The 22,370-nt window shown below is 49.2% G+C and overlaps 1 protein-coding gene across 1 annotated transcript in view; it reads right to left on the reverse strand.

The window, feature by feature from the left end:
- Mxi1 (MAX interactor 1, dimerization protein) overlaps positions 1-12,304 on the reverse strand; it is a 71,104-nt gene extending 58,800 nt beyond the window's left edge. The window contains exon 1 of the mRNA XM_052761657.1: positions 11,844-12,304. Coding sequence (XP_052617617.1) covers positions 11,844-12,117 — 274 coding nt within the window. The 5' untranslated portion in view covers positions 12,118-12,304. The remainder of the gene's footprint in view (positions 1-11,843) is intronic.
- Between the last annotated feature and the right edge of the window lie 10,066 nt (positions 12,305-22,370).

Here is a 22,370-nt window from a genome sequence, read left to right on the forward strand (position 1 = left end):
GTTACGGCAAGGAGTTTGGCTTTCATCCTAAGTGAGGTGGGGAATAAACTGTGGAAGGGCTTCCAACAAGTGAGTGACATGAACCCGGTCATCGTTAACACCACTCCTGTTTCTAGAGCTCTACTCAGGACAGGAGGAGGCTGGGCCCATGCTGTCTGACAGGAACCACCTGGCCCACACTGTCCAGCAACAACTGGACATCAAGCGCATCTCGGAAATTCACACAGCTGGCTATGAGGGAAGTTCCCAGGAATCCACGAGGATGACCCCAGCTTAGACTCCTAGCAATAGTGGAGAGGGTGCCTGAGCTGTCTTACCCCAGTAATCAGATCATTGAGTACCCTAAGTGTCATCATAGAGCCTTCATCCGGTAACTGATGGAAGCAGATGCGGAGATCCACAGCCAAGCACCAGGCCGAGCTCCAGGAGTCCAGTCAAAGAGAGAGAAGAGGGATTCTATGAGCAAGGGGCATCAAGATCATAATGGGGAAATGTACAGAGACAACCAAACCTAACTAGTGGGAACTCATGAACTGTGGACCAATAGCTGTGGAGCCTCCACGGGACTGGACTAGGCCCTCTGCATAAGTGAGACAATTGTGTAGCTTGATCTGCTTAAGGGGTCCCCTGGCAGTAGGATCAGGATCCATCTCTGGTGCATGAGCTGGCTTTTAGGAGCCCATTACCTATGGTGGGACACCTTGCAGGGGGAGGGGCTTGGACCTGCCTCTACTGAATGTACCAGGCTCTGCTGACTCTCCATGAAGGCCTTACCATGTTGGAGGAGGTAATGGGGAGTGGGATGTGGGGGGAAGGCTGGAGGGAAGAGAGAGGGATCTGTGGTTGGTATGTAAAATGAATAAAAAATTCCATAGTAATAATAATAATAATAATAATAATAATAATAATAATAATAATAAAAGAAATCCACACTGACTTTCTGCAGAAGCCCTTGGCGCCAAGCACCACCCAGCCCAGTTGCCCTACAAGCTGGGGCGTCCCAGGAAGTCTTGGAGTCTGACAGGGTGTGGATCCACAGTCCTGACAGCCAACCGGTAGCACCACAGGTGCCCTACTGGTTGGGCGGGTTTCTCAGAGGGTGCCAGCAAGCTGGCATAAGCAAGCAAGCAAAACTACCCCCAGACCATCAGTCTCCAGGGAACGGCTTCTGTGTCAATGCTGGAACCCCTGGAAGCCTCTAGCCGCTTCTCTCCGCTCTAGGATGAATGGGGAGAAAAGGAAGTCACTCGAGCGAGATATCCTCCTGGAGCCTTCAACCCACACCACAAACATTCCAGATTCCATTTCTTGCCTCTTGTTAACTTCCAGCTCCCTAAGGCTCTCCCCAAACTCCCAAGGAAGAACAGTGGGTTTAAGTCCCAGACCCACTACTGTTAGCATGTGGGCTTGGGAAAGTGAGCCAGCCTTGCTAAGGCTGAATGAAGCTCTGGGCAGCTCTAAAAATGAAGGTAACTACAGACCTGCTGATTGGATGTTTGTGAGGATTTAATACAGCGTGCTTGGCATTGCGCTGGCACATAGTAAATGTCCAGTAGACGAGGGCATTCGCACCATTCCAAGAGAGCACTTACTTGTCAGAGCTGTCTTGGAGACTGGTTATCAGACTCCCAGGAGATAGAATTGGGTATTGGTTTCTGTTTGGCTAATATTTGAACAGGAATATGCACCTGACCTGGAGAGCTGACACACTTCACTCTGAGAGCACCAAGCACAGAGCTTGGCTCTTGGCCGTTTTAGATATTTCTTTTTGCATTAAGCTAAATTTCATGGCTGGTCAAAAAGGATGAAGGAGAGTTGTACACACGGCACTCAGATTTAAGGGCCTAACATGGCAGGGGTGGTCAGGCTGCTGTGGGAGCCATTCTGTAGCTCTGGCCCCTGCAGAGATAAAAACAAGGACAACCTCAGTTCCTGCTTGCCACGTGTGGCTAGAAGTCACATAGCCCGGGCCTGCCCTCTGCTTTAGTACAATAGCCTGTCTATTGGAACTCGCAAACCATCTTCAGTCCTGTGTCCTTGTAATGACAATAAGTATACAAAGTAAAACATTTCAAATACTAGATAGTCCAAATCTCTCCTTCTTGGTTCAAATTAGAATCTCCTAATCTCATCCTCCCTCAGGACAGTGTGTTTATCTTTGTAATTTTGCTGTGCTTCAATTCCTTAGGAGACATCAGTGCTTCGTGGCCAAGGGCATGCTATCTGGGCTGTGGACTGGGTATTGTGACCTGGTGGAAATCATCTTCCAAGCGCAGGAGGGTCCATTAGATCTGCTGAAGTTAGAAACACAAACACAAAAACATAAAGCTTTTTCAATGTTTGGGGTGCAGCTGTGTGCAGGGGTGGAGCAGCAGGTAGGAAGGAACTCCTCACCCCCACCCCGCCCCATAACAGGATTTCTCTGTGGAGCCCTGGCTGTCCTGGAACTCGCTCTGTAGAGCAGGCTAGCCTCAAACTCAGAGATTCCATTGCTTCTGCCTCCTGAATGCTGGGATTAAAGGTGTGTGCCACCACATCTGGCTGGGACGCCTTTTGGAACCTCAGGATGAGTTTTTATTCTGTCCATATTGGGGTATAGAGCCAAATACACAAATATCAATTCAGATACTGTACCCACAGTTGGGATTCACTTTGAGACAACTGAATTTCTGAATAGAGGTGTATCTCAGTTGGTGGACTGCCTACCATGAAGCCTGTGTTTAATCCCCAGCACCCATAAAACGGACTTGGTAGTGCAAGCCTATAATCCCCAGCACTGGAAGGTAAAGGCAGGTTAATCAGAAGTTCAAGGTCACAGTGAGTTTCATGGCTAGCCTGGGCTATAAGAGGCTGTTTTGTAACTAAATTTTATAACCCTGGCATTGAAATAGAGCACAGACTATGTGAAGGGAACAACTGCACTGCTGACCTAGCACCATTCCAAACTTAAGACAAAGACCAGCTCCATAAGTGACACTTGAACACACAAACAAACTAATGCACATGACTGATTTAGGAGATTGCTGGTATGTAGGGGTGGTTGTCTGTGCTTTACCCCGGAAGCACCATGCCAGTAGGCAGCAGGTAACTGCTAGGTATATCTGCCACCCCGCACCCCGTGACTGAGGGTGGACCCCTTAAGACCTGGGATGCATACATGCTCACTCTCTTGGTTACCTCGTGGTCTTGGATGCTGGATGCTGGTGCTGTGGACCAAGACAGAGTTCGCCAGAGAACCTCGTTGGACCGCAACCCACTCCTCCTGGAGCCTTCGACCAACTCCCTTATGCTTATTGTGAGTTAACCCAGAATAAATCCCTTTTGACTATCAGACGGACTCGGTGGAATTGCCACATTAAGTCCACACTGTAACTCAGAGTCTTATCCCAAAAGCCTTTAAACGATGGTGACACATGCCTTTAATCCCAGCACTCTGAAGGCAGAGACAGGCAGATTTCTGTGAGTTTGAGGCTAACCTGGTCTACAAAGAAATCACAAATAAAATGAAACCCTTGAAGAGAAATTTCTCTTACCTAAAATATGTTTATATGTTTCCTGCTGACTTGTTATGTAAAGAGTCACCTGAACTTTCAAAATGTTTCACAAATGAGGGGCCCAGCACAACATCCTGCCAAGTTGAGGAAGCAAAGACCGAGCCTCTAGCTCAGGACCCCAGAGGCAGGTGCCCATCGGTCTGAGTCGCCTCTCTCTTTTCTCTCCCCTACTTCTTTCTCTTCCCCAACTCTGCGTCTGGAACCACACCCCACCCTGATCCCCTCGGGAAGACTTGAATTTTCCTCCTTCAGTTAAGGCTTAGCATGGCCATCACTGTCACCACCCTCTTCTCTCCTTCCCCACCACCCCTCATCTATGAGAAAATAGTTTTCTTAGTGCAGCAAAGTCAAATGAGCTTCATTTTGAAAGACGACGGAGAATGTTGCAATGACCTTTGCAATACCCAGACACACCCTGGGCTCAGTAAGCCAGGCTTGAGAAGTGCGGTTTTACAAGCGCCCGACCTGTAAAACAAAAGCTGTTTGGGGCTCTATCATGACCCACTCTCCTATCACACAGACAAGAGCAGGGCACAGAAAGGCCTCGTCCTGCCTCGGCCGTGTCACTGTGGACAAGCCACGTCCCTCTCCGGACCTCCGCCTGCTTGTTGTGAGTGCTCTGTGGCTGCTGGGGCTCCCTGTGGCCAAGATGCTGCTTTCCCACCTGCCTCCTTTAAACAGAAAACCGAAAATGGAGGGGAAGAAAGGACGGGATTCCTGCCCACTGGAACCCACTTGCTGGTTCCCGTTCTGCAGAATGTCTCTTTCTTACTCAGCTGTTGCCTTTTCTGCTTCTTTTTTCCTTCTCTCCCTTAAAGAAATAGAAACCAAAAAGCCACAAAACCACAACTCACCTCCCCGCCCCCCAAAACGGGTCACTTGGGAGCCAGGGCGTGTGGGGTTAGGTGTGTCGGGCCTGACGTGCTGGTGGGATCTAAGTGAAGACCAAGCCAGGGCAAGCATGTGTTTCTCCTCCAGAAACGCAGTTTAAATCAATATTTATCCAACTGTATTTATAGAAAGTCGTGGTGGCAGGAATAGGGAGCGGGGCGGGGAGTCGGGGGAACTCTAAAACAACAAAAAAGCCACAGGGATGGATGCAAGTCTTAATCTTTGCGGCCAATTTGCTTCTTTAGGGCCAGGCTTTTTTTTCTCCTTCTTTCTTTCTTTTTTTTCTTTCTTTCTTTTTGGCAAAAGACTTAGCATTTGATGAACCTGCTGCTGGCCTCAGTACCATAGCAACAGCCCTAAGTCCTCTAATATGCCCAGAGGACAGACTTGGGAAAGGCAGCAGGAGTGGGGAGTTGTTTCCTAGGAGCCCTGAACTTAAGGCCAGGATAGTTGAATAACTAGGAATTGAAAAAAACCCTCTCTGATTGGCTACTCCGTCTTGAGTCTCTTTTCTAAACAAGGTGTGTACAGGAAGACTCTGGAAAACCAGCAGGGTGTTCCAGATACCAGCCCCACTTCATGTTGCTGGGCGACCTTAGTCAAGTCATGTCACCTGTCTGGACTTCATTCCTTGGCTGTAAAACGAGTCCACGTGTATGTGGTGAGATCTATGGGCTCTGGAGCTGGCAAACGCAGCTCATGACCTTTGGGGAAGTTACCCAGCATCCCCACTCTTCAGTCCCTCAGCCCCCACTGCAAAATAGAGGTAAGAAAACTGCACGTGCTGTAGGGTGGCTGTGGACTGGGAAAGATAAGACCTGGCTAGTCTCATGCTAACCATTTTCAGTATTCAATAAATGGTCGTCGGTACTAATATCATGCAATGTGATCGGCCGCCACAGCTGCTCTATGCTGACACCTCTATTTCCCTCTTTCACCTCTAGACTTTGGCTCAGCCATCTCCAAAGGAAGACCCCCATATCTGGGAGTGCCAGTGAAAGAATGTTTGAGTTAAAGACAGAAGATGTTTGAGCAATTGCTGCTTCGCCTTGGTAGCTGATGGACCCTCCTCTCCAAGCCTCCATAGCAGCTCTAGAGTTCTGAAAGCCACAATGATACTCTCAACAGTCTACCTCTGGCATCTACCACATTTTAAACCCCCATCAAATCCAAGAAGACAGTCTAAAACGTGGAGGAAATGGGGGCCCAATTTAGCAAATATCTTTACACAACTCTTCTGAAAATGAATCCCCTACCTCTCCACCCCATTGTGAATCAACCAACAGTGTTTGCAGGGGAAAAAGCAATCATAGAGTAGACACTCAATGCTTATTATGGAATCAATAGATTCATCCAAAGATGCCTCCTCAGCAGAGATATGACCTGTTTGAACATTAACGCCCTCCATTTTAGCACAAGTCACTCTAGTCCCCTACTTTCTAAGCAAGAACTTATTCATTCTTCGGATCACAGCTATTGACAGAATGTAGATTCAGTAGTCCAGGCCTGACCCATCATCTCCTGGCAGGCCCTGGTCTTACTGCCCCCAAACAATCAGAACTCAGAATTTCCAGGTTTGGTCATGCCTCTGACCTCCAAATCGAATCATATGCCATAGCCAAGCAATGGCAAATGCAACCCATCAAGAAATCTCTAGCAAGGGCCTACTGTACGGATGACACATATGGGAATATTATCGTCAACCTGATCCTGTGAGACCCTAACAAATGGGAGATGTCTCAGGGAGTAAAGCATTTGCCACTCAAGCATGAGGACCTGAGTTTGGATCCCCAGCACCCATGTACAAGCCAGGTGTGGTGTCGCTCATCCGTGACCCTAGTGCTGGGGGCGGGGCAGACGGGCAAATCCCAGGAGTTCACTGGACAGCCATTCTAGTGAACTAGTGAACAACTCGGTGAGCTCCAACCAAGTTCATGAAGGGACTGTCTAAAATATATATATAAATATACCACTGGCCTCTCCAGAGCACACACAAGAGAAGCACACACAGCTGGGTGGCAGAGGAGCATGCCTTTAATCCCAACACTCAGGAAGCAGAGGCAGGCAGATCTCTGTGAGTTCGAGGCCAGCCTGGTCTACAGAGCGAGATTCAGGACAGGCACCAAAACTACACAGAGAAACCCTGTCTCAAAAAAAACCCAAAAAACCCAAAAACAACAACAACAAAAAAGAGAAGCACACACACATTCAATACCCAACTGAATGTATGTACTACACTCATCTACATACAAGATGTTGTTATTTTCCTTGCAAAGATACAGCTAACACATAGGAAATAAATAGAAGACTGTCAAGTTCAGGTAAATTATAAAAAAAAAAAAGTGTGTGTGTGTGTGTGTGTGTGTGTGTGTGTGTGTGTGTGTGTGTGTATCAAGTGCATGTAGGTTCCCAAGGACGTCAAAAGAGGGTGTTGTATCCCCAGGAACTGGAGTCAAGGCAGTTGTGAGCCTCCTGATGTGTGTGCTAGAAACAGAACTCAGATCCTCTGCATGAGCAACAAGCCCTTAACTGCTGAGCCATCTCTCCAGCCCCATAAGTTACTATTTATTGAGCATGTACTGTATTTCAGGTGCTTGAAATGCTTAAAACTGGTGATTCAGTCATTCTGCGATGATGTAAGGGATTTGGTATCATTATGTTCACATGCCCTACTTACGAAATGCAGCCTCAGAGAGTCTAAGTAACTTATGTCCAAACAACAGAGTAGGAATTTGGACCTCTGCTCCTTCTGACTGCAAAGCATTTCAGACTCTCAACTAAGCTGACTCAAGAATTAACACCCATCTAGCTGAAACAGCCCATAGGCTTCAAGGAGGAGGTAGGCATTAGCCTAGTCATGAAGGAAGGGTAGGACACAGAAACCCTAGGGAGTAGAAGAGTGAGGGTGTCCTGACTGAGTCAAGCACAAGGGCAGGACTGTGAAGCCTGTTTGCTGGTGGACCTGCTGGACAGGAGTTGAGGTTTCATGGCCAAGCAGAGGAGATTATGTCAGGAAGACAGGGTGGGGCCAAAGAACACCACACAGCAGCAACTTCCAGCCGAAGCTTCCTATACCAACAGGAGGAAGCTGCTTCAGGGCCTGTCCATGCCCCTAGGAACACACCCTACCTCCAACCCAGGCAGTCCACTCCCTGAGAGAGTAAACTGCGGCTTCTGTTGTTATCTGGTCACACTCGCCTGGCTGAGGCAGCCTCCAAAGCACCTGCCCCAAACACTGGAGCTGTCTTTCTCCTCTGGGTCTTAGCTAACACCGTGACTTCTTCCGGCTTACAGGTGCTTTATTTGTTTCCAGGATTTATATGTGTATGTATGTGTACATCTGTGGAAATGCCCTTGGAGGCCAGAAGTGTTGGTTCTCCTTGGAACAGGAGTTACAGCTGCCTGTGAGATGCTCACATAGGTACTGAGAACACAACTCAGGTCCTCTGCAAGAGTAATACACACTCAACTGCTGACCCCTCTCTCCAACCCCCAACTTCCAGTTTTTATTCAGGTAACAATTATTTTGTAAGTTTCTGGCTTTGCCACAGTAGAGATAAACCTTTTTCTAAGTATTACTCTATAACTGTTACCCTTCCACTGGATTCCACAGGTGTACAGGGGATGATGCCACAGACTGTTTCTGGGTCTGTCATAACAGGGTCACTGCCTACGTGATAAATATTTCTAGAAGCTTTGAGATTGATAGATTCATACCAGGTGACATTTCAGAAGACTGTACCTGCATTACCTAGGGAACCCTTCCCTTGCACATAGCGCATGGTCAACACTGAGTAACTATTTGAACTCCTCCCCCAAGAAAATCACCCCATCTAATGGAAATAATTCATCATTGCGGCCAAAACTTGGTGAACACTCCCAGTACGGAAACCTCAAAGAGGCAATAAAAAGCAGTTCTGGCTACAGTGGAAAATAAGCCAAGTGAGTACTTTGCAAACACTGAAAACCAAACGTGTGAACGCGTGATCAGACACTATCGGCGCATCTCGGGAAGGGCTCAGGGAACCCGAAATGGAGTCGAAAGGGCCGGCTTGTCTCCAAGAAGAGAGTCCCTTTAAGAAAAGACTGGACCAACTGGCTGAACTACAGCGCCTAGTGATTTCCTGGCTCACGTCCTGACCCCGCCCCCCAGCCTCCGGCCTCAGCAACGCGTGACGTCAGAAGAGGCGGATGCTGCCGATTGGCTGGACGATGCAGCTAGGTCAAGTCCAGTCGGAGGAAAGAAGTTTGTCTCCATGTGGAAACCATGTGTCTAGTGCTGGGAGGGGGGGGAGGAGGAGGAGGCGGAGAAACTGAGATCAAGTGATTACAGGGGAACTCGCTGAAATGAAGGCGGGGAGGTTGTGCACCTGAACCCGCCAGCCATGCCCTTTGCAGTAGTGACCTAAAAAAAAAGACTCACACGACAAACAAAACCTGGGCACCCACCCCCATCATAACAACTACAAAGCATAGGTGGGGAGGGTCTTTACTTCTTCCAAAAAGCCAGGGGCCAGGGAAATGCTGGAATCCTATCAGAACGCCCAGATTCCCCTCCCACCCCCACCCCCTCAACAACTGAATGATGTAAGCGTTTCGGAAAGCAGAGCTCTGGAGCAAAACAAGCCCCGCGCGCGCGGAGCGACCCGCAGTGCCCGAGCCCGGCGCACGCACGACCCGCCCCCCGACTCGCGTTATTGCTGTGCACACGCGGACCGCCGTGACGCGCGGGCATTGTGTGCAGCGAGCAGAAAACAACGGCGAACGCCGGCTGCACGAAGAAGCGCCCCCAATAAAGCGAGACAGATGTAGGGCTCGGTGTTTGCCGTACTGGGGAGGGGGGGCACCCTGACTGCGAGGGGGAGGCGGAGAGTGGAGCGGATAAAGTGGGCAGAGTGGGCTGCTTCTGTTAGAATAATCTGGGGGTCCGACGGGTGGTCTCCTCGAGTTTGCGGGAGGGTCACCCCTGCCTACGTGAGCTGTCGCGGAGGGAGCGAGGGCCTGGAGCTGAGTCCCTGCAGCCGAGCCAGGCACGGCGCAGCGCCCCACGCTCTCGGGGAAATCTGGGGGCTGTTGGCATCACGTCATTTCGAGCCAAACAGCAGCGGCGAAAAGACGCGAGAGTGCTAAAAATACTCCCGCGGGGAGCCGGTCGGAGGAGGGGGGATGCGGGCCGAGGGGCTGATTACGCACATGAAGTTGACTTTGACTGGGGTGCAGAGGCTCTGGAGCCCCTCTCCAGGGTCTGTGGGCTTGTTGAGCGGACACCCCGGGAGAGGGGCCGGGAGGAAGCCCCTCAACTGTGCCGGCCTCTGGAGCCCTGGCTCAGCCACCACGGGCCCGCCCCGCGCGGGGCAGCCCAGTCGGGCGCGCCCGGCTCTCTGCTTACGTGACTGGTGGCCACGCCGGAGCCCCGACACGGGGTAAACAAGGAGGTGGAGGCGGCCAGGGCGCGCGGGGGGGGGGCGGGGTAGGTCTCCGATTGTCTGCGGGTATGAAGTGGGGGGCGGCACAAGACGCTGGGGGATCTCCGACCACCTCCTAATATATCTCATTGCACGGGGTTGGGGGGGGGGACGACGAGGTTCGCTGAGCATTGACAAGGTGCCCTCTTTGGGTGCACCCCCCGAGTCAGAGTCGGCGCCACGGGACAGACTCCAGAGACAGGGGATCCAGGGGGGGGACGACTAAAGAAATCGCGCCCCTCCCCCTGCAACAAAAGCAAACGCACCAAACAAAACCACCTCTTCACCCAGCTCCCCACTAGCCTGGGCTTTTCAGAAACTATTCTCCAGACGAAAGCACCCCCCTATACACACCCCAGTGAATAATCGCTCAGCTACTCGGCCACACAGCCTGACTGCGATGTGCCTCTCGCAAGCCAGGCAGGCACTCGGAGCAAAGAGGCGACAAGAGAAAGAAAAGATCGCATCACCGACCTCCCGACACAGATCCTTGTTTTGATCTTACCAAGTCCCCACAATTGCGCTGCCAACACTCGGTTACTTTAACCCTAAAGGCCCGGGTGTATTTGGTGAAGGTGTTTTTGTGTTTTGATGGTTGTGGTGGTGGTGGTGGGGTCTTGCAAGATCTGACACGTTGCAATCAGCTCTCTCTTTTTCATTGATCTTCCTACTTTCTTCTGGCAGATTACACATCTCGGTTTTCTCCTCTCTGTGAGTCTTTACCCCCTCGGCCCGGGCTTCCTTCTCACAGCTATTATTCTGAGGACGGTGCTGGAGACGCAGCACACGCGTGCCCCCCTTAGGGTGCTAAGTCGAATGCCTGGCGAGAGCTGGGGGCCCCGACTGGCAGGGACAAAAAATGAAACAAATACAGAAAAGAAGCCCAGGCCGGGGTGGGGTTCCTAGCATCGGTCGCCACGGGGGGGGGGGGGCGGTTGCGGGGGGGGGCGAGACGGTACCCAGTAAGGCGTTTGCCTTGCTCGCCCTGTGCGTCTCTCAGAAAATAAAGAAAACGCACACAACAGCCCACACCTTCTTCCCCAACTATTGTTTCTGTGGAATCCTAAAGTTTGCTTTTAGCCACATCCCCCTCGCCAAGTCCCCCACACCCAGCGCGCTCTGGACCACAGGTCCAGGGAGAGCTGCTGGCGCTGCCTGGTTCCACCGGCCTGTTTCTTTGAGGGGACCAGAGGCCGTGGCATCCCAGGGCCAAGGAGGAATAGGGGAACTATGTCGTAGACACGATGGCCTGAGCCCAGTCCTGCTGCGGGAAGGGAGGAGAAACGAAGTAGGCAGGAGCAAGAGCCGGAGCCAGGGCCCACGGCGTGGAGAGCTGTTTCGCGGCGGTGGTGGTGGTGGTGGTGGTTGTTATTGTTGTAATGTGTATCTGTTTTCTTTCTGGAAGCCCTGAGCTCTGCTTACCGTTTCCAACTTTCAGCTTCTAATCCCCACCCAACCCTGGAAACGAGCGACAAGAAAACAACACTTGTCTGCCGGAGAAGGCTCCGGAAAGAAAAAGGGAAAAAAAAAAAAAAGGAAGAAAGGCGACCTCGGAGAAACGAGCTCGCAGCCTCGCGGCTCAGTTGTCAGCAAACAACAACACTCCCCCACTCCTCGGCCAGGCCGTCCTCCGGGCCTGCTCGAGACGGACAGACCAAGGCACCGACAGGCTCCCTCTCCCCTCGCTGTCTTTGTTACATCTTTAGCAGCTTTGTGCGTGCGTGCGTGTCCTTTCTCCGGTGTCATCGGCTTTATTGCCGAGGGTTCATGTGTGTGTGTGTGTGTGTGTGTGTGTGTGTGTGTGCGCGCGCGCGCGCGTGTGTGTGTGTGTGTGTGTTGGGGGGGGGGGGCGAGCTGAGCAGGCGACAGGGGTCGCCCAAGGGGGCGAAAGAAAGAGCTGGGCGCCGGCGAGCAGCCGGGCCCCCAAACTTACTTTTGTTTTCTTTCTCGATCTGCTCCAGGTAGCTGGCTGCCTCGAGCAGAATCTGCACGTTCTGCAGAAAAGTGTTGATGTGCTTCTCCATCGAGTTCTCGCTGGTGTTGAAAATGTCCGAGAAGGGGCACCGGGACTTGGCCCCCGCCGGCTCCTCGGGCTGCGCCGGGGGTTGGGGCGCGGCCGCGGCCGGGGGCATGGCCGGGGGCGCGACGGGGACCAGCCCCGAGCCCTCGCAGCGCGCCTCCTTGCGCGGCCGCCCGCGTTTGCCCATGGAGGCACGGGGGTCCGGCGAGCTGGTCCTGGTCCGGGGCTGCTCGGCCGGCCGAGCTGCGAGCCCCCTGGGAGACCCGGCCTGCTGGAGCCGAGGAAGCGCCCGGGCAAGGAGCGGGCCTGACTTCCCGAGCCTCGCTGCGTGCAGTTGTGAGTGTGAGTGTGTGTGTCGCTCTCGCTGTGTGGGTCTGTGTGTATGGGAGATTGAATGAACCTACAGGACAGACGGAGGCGCTGTGGCGCCTGGGTCCTAGTGCGAGTCTGTCGCCATCTGACGGGTCAAAATAAATGGTGGAGACTAGGGAGGCAGGGCCCGCCCCCTGCCGATCCCAGCACCCTTCCCGGTCTCTCCCCATATCCTAGCTGCGTAGAGAGCACTGTCCTTTTAACATGAATGGAAAAAAATACTCGGGTGTCTCTGGGTGCATCTGCACAAAAATGATTTTCTTCACAGTAAAATAATTCAGCACAATGCCTGGCACATAGTAGGTCCCCAATAAGTGACAGCTGCTAGGGCTTTTTAAAAATTATTATTAGATAAAAACCCAATTCTCGGTAGGTTGAGACAGGAAGATCGCCAGTTCAAAGCTAGCCTGAGCTAAATATTAAGACTTTTTTTCAAAATCAAATAATAAAAGTCCAATTCTGACTGGGAGAATCGAAACAGCACATGTAACTAGAAACTCCTCCCAACACAAACATTTTACACATGAACGCGCACGCGCGCAAATACACACACACACACACACACACACACACGCACGCACGCACGCACGCACCCACCTGTGTTTACATTCACACAGCCCGATGAAATCTCAAGGCTGCCCTCTCTGGGTTACAGATCACCCACTCCTTTGCAACCCTTCAAATGCAAAGTTATTTTCCAGGAAGGGGGAGGAGATGTGAGCATCTCTCCACACTCCTCAGTCCAGCTGTGCAAAGCTCACAGTAGGGTATCTCCACAACTGGCTCCCTTTTCTGTGACAGAGAGGCCCAAAGACAGAAGTGGCAGGCTGGGAACCACCTCTTCTACCCTCAGAGCAGCCGGGCACTCCCCCACACCCCCACTCCCACACCCCTATATCCTTATCCCTACCCCAGCAAACAGTTTCACGGCTGTTGCTTGAGCGGCGGGGCCTGACAGATGTGTAGGAGACACCAGGAAAGCTGAGAAGTGTTCTGGAGCCAGGTAAGAAGGGGTAGAGTTCTAGGTTTGTTACATGCAGACTGGACAAATCCTCTAACCCATCCTGGGCGACATTTCCACATCCCTGAAACTCCTGGTAAGATGCTTAGGTGGGTGAACTAAGTTAAAACTACACCTGGCACACCCTGGGCCATATGAAGAAGTTTTGTTTTGTTTTGTTGCTGAAGATCAAAGCTCTGTGCATGCTGGGCAAGTGTTCTCACACTGGCTTACAAGGGTAGCCGCTTTGTGAGACCTTTCAGAGCAGGAACCTAGGTCCCCTTTGCTGATGTAACTTGAATCTAAGTCAGAATGGACGAGGTAAACAAGACTTTTCTGCACTTCACTGGAAAACATCTCAAAACAAATCCATCCAAAGACTTTCATCTTGTAAGGAGACCTGGTCTTGTCTCCTTACAAGAGACATGCTGCCCCCTGGAGTTGTGTCTTGTCATCGCCAGCCCCAAACACTTTCACATACATTTGTCACAAAGACTGAAATGATGACTTTTTAAATAAAGAATATTTTCTTTGCAAAAGGCTCTTTACCATTTACAGAGCCTGTATACACATTCCTCACACAGAGCCTGCAAAAAGACCTTTGTGTACTCTGAAAAATGTTATAAACTGGGCTGTGGATATAAGCATTAAAGCAACTTACCTACCTAGCTTGCTTGCACAAAGCCCTGGGTTTCAACCCCAGAAACACATACACACATTTAAAAAAAAAATGAACTGGGAAGAAGTAGTTCAGCAGTTAAGAGCACTGGTTGCTCTTCCAGAGGACCCAGGTTAGATTCCCAGCACCCATATGGTAGCTCACAACCATCTGTGACTGAAGTTCCAGGGGACAGACACCCTCTTCTGACCTCTGCAGACACCAGGCACGTTCATGGTGCACCAACATGCTTGCAGGCAAAACACCAAACACATACAGAAATTTTTAATAAATGAGGCCAGGAACTGGAGATAGCTCAGCAGCTAAGGGCACTTGCTGTTTTTGCAGAGGGCCCAAGTTCAGTTCCGCACCCACATCGGGCAGCTCACATTTCCCTGTAACTCCAGTTCCAAGGGATCCAACATGGCCTCCTCAGGTAACTGCAACATGTGGTGCACATATATACATTCAGGTACACATTTGCATATACATAAAATGAAATAAATCTTTAAAAAATATATACAGTCAGGTGAGATGGCCCAGCCAGGAAAGGCCCTTACAGGCAAGCCCGGTGGCCTGACTTCAGTCCCTGGAATTCACATAATGGAAGGAGAGAAAACTCTCACACAAGCTGTCTCATCTCAAGTGTGCCATGTAACAAGTATGCATGTGTGTATACCACAAATGCATATGCACCACACATGCACACACTTAAAAAAAAACTTAAATATGTACTAACCTGCTTCTAAGACAAGGACGGGTAGTATCTGGCATTTAGAAATAAATACATTCACAGTTTGGATCAGAATGTGGCAATTGTCCACATATTCTTTGTTTGTTTGTTCATCTTGTGACAGATTTTGCATGGTTGAACTCTGCACCCTTTGGTAGAGTAAAGCGAGGACCTTCGGAAGAGCTGTGAGCTAGACGTTCACATCCCATTACCAGCACAGTACTGACTTTTCTCTTTGTTTCTCTCAGAACCTTCTGATTCTGAACTGTTTACGTTTAAATGTCCACAAACATCTAAGGACTTTAGGAAAGTCTTGTGTAGGCACAATTTCCAACAAGTTTTATTCAATGCCATTTTCCCAAAACTGATACTTTGAGAAGACAGCTCTGGTCTCCTTTGCCCCAAATAAAAGATGATAGTGAGACAAGGAACCAGCTAATCCAGAGTTTCTCTTTAATTCCTTAGTGGTGGGATGGGTTGCATATATACGGTACTGCAAACCACATGTGTGTATGTATACACCCACTGAGACAGACACACCCCACACATGAGTGCTAGGGCAGGGGAAGGGTGTTTGTTATTATTTATTTATCCCTGTTCCATCTCTCATAGGTCTGCGGGCTTTAGAAAACCCAGTGGGAATCTTCAAGCTGGGCTACGGATCTGACCAAAGCCAAAACAAACAATGGCTTGAAGAAAATCTACAAAAAAGTGCTGATTTGCACTATTCCCACAGTCAGCCACAGCCCCCAACGTCATTCCCACGGAAAACACCACGGTTGGTGCCAAATCAGGTTCCCCCCATCGGAGGGCATTGTTTTTTGTTATTATGTGAGTTCTTAGCACCAGGCAATGACACACGAGAGAGACACAGTGGAGGCAGGAGAAATGCCTCTTTGTTTCACAAAGTCTTTCTGCAGTTGTGCCCCCAGAGTCCTGCATAAAGTTTAGTTGCATAGATTCATTTTGGTAGCATGTATGTGGAACAATGAATGTGCCAAGCTAAAGCCTGAAGCCCCTTCCTTATTTTTTTCAGAGCCCATCAAGTGTTAAATCATATTAGCATCGCCTTGCTCTCTCTCTCTCTCTCTCTCTCTCTCTCTCTCTCTCACACATCCCCCTCGACCCCCCCCCCCCCCAATTAACAGATTCTCTAATAAAGTTTAGCTCCTGCGGAAAGAGTGGTATTTCAGGGGCTATATCACAGGACAGGCATCCAGGATTCAGTGTTACAAGCTCAGCTCCATTCCCGATTAGCTTTGCTTCCCAGGAGGAACCATTCAAGCCCTTTGGAACCCCTCCTCTCTCTGGGGCTTTGATTCCAGAAGTAAACAGGCCTCTTTGGAAACTTGCTGAGAATATCTGCAGAGAACAGGTAGGAGATGTGGATGCAGCCGCCCTGATGGGAAGATGTATGAGTGGGGAAGAAAAGCAGAAATGCCTAGTGAGGTCAGCTAGGTCACTCTGGTTGGCCCAGGATAGTGGGCTGCTGCATGCTCAGCCTGGGTCTTGTTTTCCCAGCCTCCTGTTCGTTGGGCTTATTTATTTGTTTAGCAGTATTTTTCTATCAATCTTGTTTACATATTAAAGCGAGATTGTTCTCCATTTATCCCTCTTCCTCTAGACATTCTATACTCTTACTTCAAAGGACTCATTTTGCCTATAATTATGCCTTTATGTACACAGAGGCTGGTAAATTACCAAGAAGGCAGTAGAAGAGCTGCCGCCAAGACTCCCCATCTTGCATTGGGAGGGATGCTCTATCTGTGGGCTACTTGGGCTCTCCTGGACTCATTAGCCCTGTTCTTCCTCCCTCATCCTTCCTCCCTTCTCTAGCCTTGTCTGCCTATGGTTGTCACTCCAACCTCTGGCTCTTCCTTGTCCCTGGACAGAATGTCTCAGTCAGGTCCCTCCCTGCTCTTTGACCTGTGGTCTTTGTACTCAGTCTTCATAAACACGGTCAAGAGATCTTCTGCCCCCTAAGCTGTTACCTGAGTCATAATCCACAGAACCTTCCTAGCCATGCTTTTCATACTCAGAGTATGTTTGCCTTCGAAAATGAATCACCTGGCAGTGAACTGAGCCAGCTCCTCTCGTTGGCAGTCTTAATCTTGCCTTTGACTGTCACGAAGAGTCTGTGGAACAGAGGGCTAGGGACTGGAGTACTCGGACAAGATGATAGAAACGAGGACAAACCCCGTTCTCTGCATCCTCTGCTGGTTTAGATGGGCTAACTGGCCATCAGCCGTTCCTGTGGCATGCCCCCCACCCCATCCTCCCAGCACACAGACACACTCAGCTATGGGTAGAGACCCGGGCAGAGGATAAATAGTTTCTGCCACACATGAAAGCTCACCGGGGGTCCCTTCTCCTAGAGTCACATCTGTTCTTTTTCCTCCGACCTGGCTCAGCCAAGCTCCAAGCTTCTTCAATCCATTGTCCAACATTTACGGGATTTCATTGGACTATGAGCTCACCAAAGGGCAAGAAGGACACTTCCGTTCTCTGGCCCCTGCCCTTCACTACAGAACATGGATGACACAAAGTAGGGCCTTGCTTGGTTAGGGGACTCAAAGAAATGGATGTGCTTTCCTGCCTGGCCAGAATGGCTTTGCAGTGCAGTGCCAGTGTGGCGAGAAAAGGCATTTGACAGTCTGTACCGCTCACATTAAAGTTTAAATACTTAACTGTTGTCTTTGTGGAGAAGCCAGAAACCCATTGAAGCCAGATGGTTGAGGTTCCCTTACCAGAAAGCATGGAAGCTCTGCTATCCTCTGTCTTTCCTGTTGTATAACAGATCGGGGGCAAGATGGGATTTCTCTGTAATAAGATGGCCCAGTGTAGAGGGGTGTTTTCTGTTTTATTTTTTCTTCTAATTACCAGGCAATCAAGATGTGGCCTAGGGCAAAACTGGGGATCTCATGGAGCCTTTCCCACATCAACACATTCTAGGGTGTCTCCCAAATTCTTTAATACTTATATATGGGGAACCATTTCAGACAGGGTCTCTCTACATAGCCCTGGCTGTCCTTGAACTTGCTGTGTAGACCATGTTGGCCTCGAACTCTCAGACATCCTCCTGCTTCCACCTCCTGTGTGCTGGGATTAAAGGCATGTTCTACCATGCCTGACTATGAAAATTTTCATATTCAGGGCCTGAAGAGGTTGCTCAGTGACAGGAAGTCAGATCCCCGGAACCCACATAACACGCTGGGTGGGTATGATGGCCCGCCTGCAATTCTAGCCTTGAAAGGCAAAGACAAAGGATTCCCAGAGCAAATTGGCTAGTGAGACTAACCATAGCAGCAAGCTCTGGGCTTGTTTGCGAGTCCCTGCCTTAATGAACACCGTAAAAGAGTGATTGAGGATGACTCCTGACATCACCTGGGCTTCTACGCGTACTCACACACATCCACACCATACTCACATGGAAACTGGGTGGGCAGGCATGAATGAAAGAGCGAGGGTGGGGGGTGCAAAGATTAGTTGGTAAAGTACTTGCTTTGAAAGCATAAGGACCTGAGTTTGAGCCCCAGCATGCACATAAAGATGGCAGCTGTATGAGCTGGCTGTTTGGAACCTAGTGTCTATGCTGGGACACTTTGCTCAGCCTGGGTGAAGGGAGGAGGGGACTGGACCTGCCTCGACTGAATCTACCAGGCTGAGCTGAATCCCCAGGGGAGTCCTTGCCCTGGAGGAGATGGGAATGGAGGGTGGATTGGGGGGAGGGCGGGGGGGGGGGGGGGGCAGGAGGAGGAAGGACAGGGAAATCCGTGGCTGATATGTAAAATTAAATTACATTATAAAATTAAAATAATAATAATAATAATAATAATAATAATAAATGGCAGCTGTGGTGATGTGCACTTATAATCCCAGTGTGGGGAGGTAGGGATGAGAGTGAGCCCTCACTTGCCAGCTTGTCCAAGCTCACTGTTGAGCAGCAAGCCAAGCAAAGATCTGTTTCCATGAAGATAGATAGCATTCCTGAAGATAACACTCAGGATTGTCCACTGGCCTCCACACACACACAAGGCATACATGCATCTGCACATGCATGGACATGTTCAGGCATGCACATCAAAAATGAATTCTGCCAAAGGTTCTAAGTGTTTTGCAGTGGAGTGTCAGCAATTAACATTAGCTTGAACATGATTCTTCCTAGAGATACTTGCAATAAAAGATGGCCTATGCTACATACTAAGATAATAAGAGTTGAGTGATGTATTAGGTAGCAGGAAATGGAAACTGGCAAGTAGGATGGGGTCTCCTTCCTAGTCATCAGCTATGTGACCTTGGATAAGTCATTTGACGTCTCGGAGCCTTTGTGTTTTCATCTACAAAATGGGAAGAACCACATAGGCCCTGCAAAAAGGAGCTGAAGGGAGCTTGAAGCTGACACGTTAGCACACATGTCAGGCTGAGAGTCCTGGAAGGATTTTAGGGAAAACATAAACAAAAGTGACGAAAAGATGGAGCCGGAGTTAGAGAGTCTGAGTAGGGAGTCATTTCTTCCAGGGTACCACATGTGGTTTGGGACAGTGCTGTTCCCCTGGGGTCTCACGATCCTCACTTGAGGTAGCAGGGCTTCATTAGACAACTCCTTTCTCCACTCCCCACATTCCCTATGTCGGCTAGTTGTAGCCTGGAATGTCCCTGCCCGGCAGGCCTTGGGCCAGCATGAGAAGAACAGCATGACCACACAAAGCTGGTGAAGTTCTAGACAAAAGCAGAGCCTGGCGTCTTAGTCTCAGTCTGCCTTATCTCTGGAAAAGCCTGTTTCTCATTTGTTTTTGCTTTGTTCTGTTCAGGGAACTGAACCTAGAGAGTCATGCATGCTAAGTAAACGTTCTCTCCCGCGGAACTGGACTCTCAAGCCCTGTTTTACTTTTTTATTTTGAGAGTCTCTCTGTAAGCTACACAGGCTGGCCTCAAACTCACTCTACAGCCTAGTATTGGACTTGTGAGCCTCCTGCCATATCCTCCAGAATAGCTGAATTACAGGCCTGGCTTGCTGGTTGTTTTTGAAAGACAGAACAGTGGGAGAAGTCTTTGAGATGTGGAAGCTGAAGACCCAAGGCATGAGTCACAGGCCTGGGGACCATGGAAAATTGGCCTCTCACACTGGAATCTGTTGCCCCTGACAAACATTTTACATTGTGTGTGTGTGTGTGTTTTGAGACAGAGTCTCACTATTATGTAGCTTTGGCTGTCTTGGAACTCTCTCTGTAGACCAGACTGGTTTTGAACTTACAGGGATCCACCTGCTTCTGCCTTCCGAGTGCTGAGATCAAAGTGTGTGCCACCACCACCTAGCTTACATTATTATATATTTTTGAGACAGGGTCATACTTTGTAATCCAGACTGGCCTGGAACTCACTATATAACCCAGTCTGGCCTTGAATTTGTCATAATCCTCCTGCCTCAGCTTCCCAAGTGCTGGAATTACAGACATAAGCCACCATCCTCCTCTGTAAGAAGTCATAACTGCCTCCTTCTCCTCATCCTCTTTCCTTTCCTTCCCTCCTCTCACTTCTTCCCCCCTTCTCTCTCTCCCCCTCTCTGGTTTCTTTTTCCTAAGGCCCTGAAGTTGTGCAAATTGTTCTCAGCCTCTCTTTCCTGACCCAAAGCACAGTGTTCTTGGGTAACAAAACTAATGAGCTCTGAAGTCAGTGTGTTTGTCTAGGATAACAGGCTCATCCACATGTATTCTGCATACACATTAATTCATGCCATCGGACGACACTGCGAGTATGCTGTGTGCTAGGCTCATTTTGGGAAAAGCGACACAACAGTGAGCAGGCAAGACCTCCCACCCTCACACCCTCACAGGACTCAGTCACATGCACAGAGGATGCACATGACGCACAAAGGCACATAAAGACAGGTCTCTTGTTTCATGTGTCCCTCAGACAACTGAAATGAAAACTCCAAGTTGGGTCTAGAGTAGGATTTACACAGACTGGCTACTGTGTTCTCCCATCTATCACAGGAAAGTCGCAAAAGAGAATGAGGAAGGGTTCTCCACACTTTCCCTTTTACTCCTCCTGTTTTTAACCGACCGTTTGCATTCCTCCACAGTAGCAAGGCATATTACATTATGTATTGCATTTGCCTCAGCATTACAAAGACATACTGCATGATATGTCAGAAAAGCTAAAAAGTTTTCCTGTGCTGGTGATTCAAGTCAGGGCCTCATACACTCTGAGCAAATCCTCTAGTACTGAGCCGCACCCTCAGCCTCAGAATAGTTAAATTAAGGAAAGTCAAGCATCATCCTAAAGCACAAAGGCCCACGTGCCTCACAGATATGTGTGCCTTGCCCAAGAATCACGTCAAAACAACTGTCAGAAATTATAACGTACCTGCAAAAGTCAGAAGCATAATCAGAGGCTATTTCCATATAACTACACTCTAAAAACACCCATCCCAGACAGGCAGGCACATGACAATAACATGTTGGCATACAGATGCAGGAGCTTGCTCCAGACCTGTGACATTTAGCTGCATCATTATTACAGACAAACTAAGTAGAAAGTTCCAAAGGTAGAGGCCAGGATTGACAGTCTGCTTAATTTCCTGGGTCCCTCTTCAATGTCCAGCAAGAACTAGGCTGTATTAAACATTATATTGAACTGATGTAAGACAAATATCGAATATCTGTAGTTTTTTTTTTTTTAACTCTTTGGTTCTTTGGGGCCCAGCACCCACCTCCCAAATAAATACATGGAGGCTTATTCTTTCTTATAAATGCCTGGCCTTAGCTTGGGTAGTTTCTAGCCAGCTTTTCTAACTTAAATTACCCCGCCTACCTTTTGCCTCTGAGCTTTTATCTTTCTCTATCCTATATACCTTTCTTTATTTCGTACACAGTGGTTGGCTGGGTGGCTGGGTGGCTGAGTGGCTGGCCCCTGGAGTCCTCCTCCTCCTCCTCTCATTCCTCCATCTTTCTTCCCAGATTTCTCCTATTTATTCTCTCTGCCTGCCAGCCCTGCTTATCCTTTCTCCTGCCTCACTATTGGCTGTTCATCTCTTTATTAGACAAATCAGGCATTTAAGACAGGCAAAGTAGCACAGCCTCACAGAGTTGAACAAATGCAACATAAAAGAATGCAACACATCTTTGCAGCATTAAACAACAAATATTCCACAGCATAAACACATGCAACACATCTTAAAATAATATTCCACAACAATTGTCTTCTTGTATTGTGAATTTTAACCTTACATCTTTTGTACAGGAACACCTTTGAGTGCAGAATAAATGCGTGCCATGTGGTCTTACTCTGTTTTGGTTTTGTTTTTGAAATAGGTTCTCACTATGAATCCCAGACTGGTATCAAATTCTTAATCCTCCTGCCTTGCTAGGACTGAGATTACAGGCCTACAGCACTGCTCTGGACCCGTATTGTTTTACAGATGCTGTAATTCAGTCTAGTGCTAGTGGAACTGTCTAGCATACGTGAAGCTAGAGAAGGGGAGATCTACACTTGTAAAAGCTGATGTTCATGTAATGCTTAAAATATTCCAGGCCCTATTCTCCATGCATAATTTGTTTTGCTCTTAAAATTGTTCTATGAGGTATAAACATCACCCCCTATTGATGAAGAAATGGACATTGAATAAATATAATTTTCCTTTCCTTTAAAAAAAACTTTGTGTCTGTGTATATGTGG

Source organism: Peromyscus californicus, unplaced genomic scaffold, assembly GCF_007827085.1.
Source record: "Peromyscus californicus insignis strain IS unplaced genomic scaffold, ASM782708v3 Scaffold_4__1_contigs__length_199733344, whole genome shotgun sequence".
NCBI lineage: Eukaryota > Metazoa > Chordata > Mammalia > Rodentia > Cricetidae > Peromyscus > Peromyscus californicus.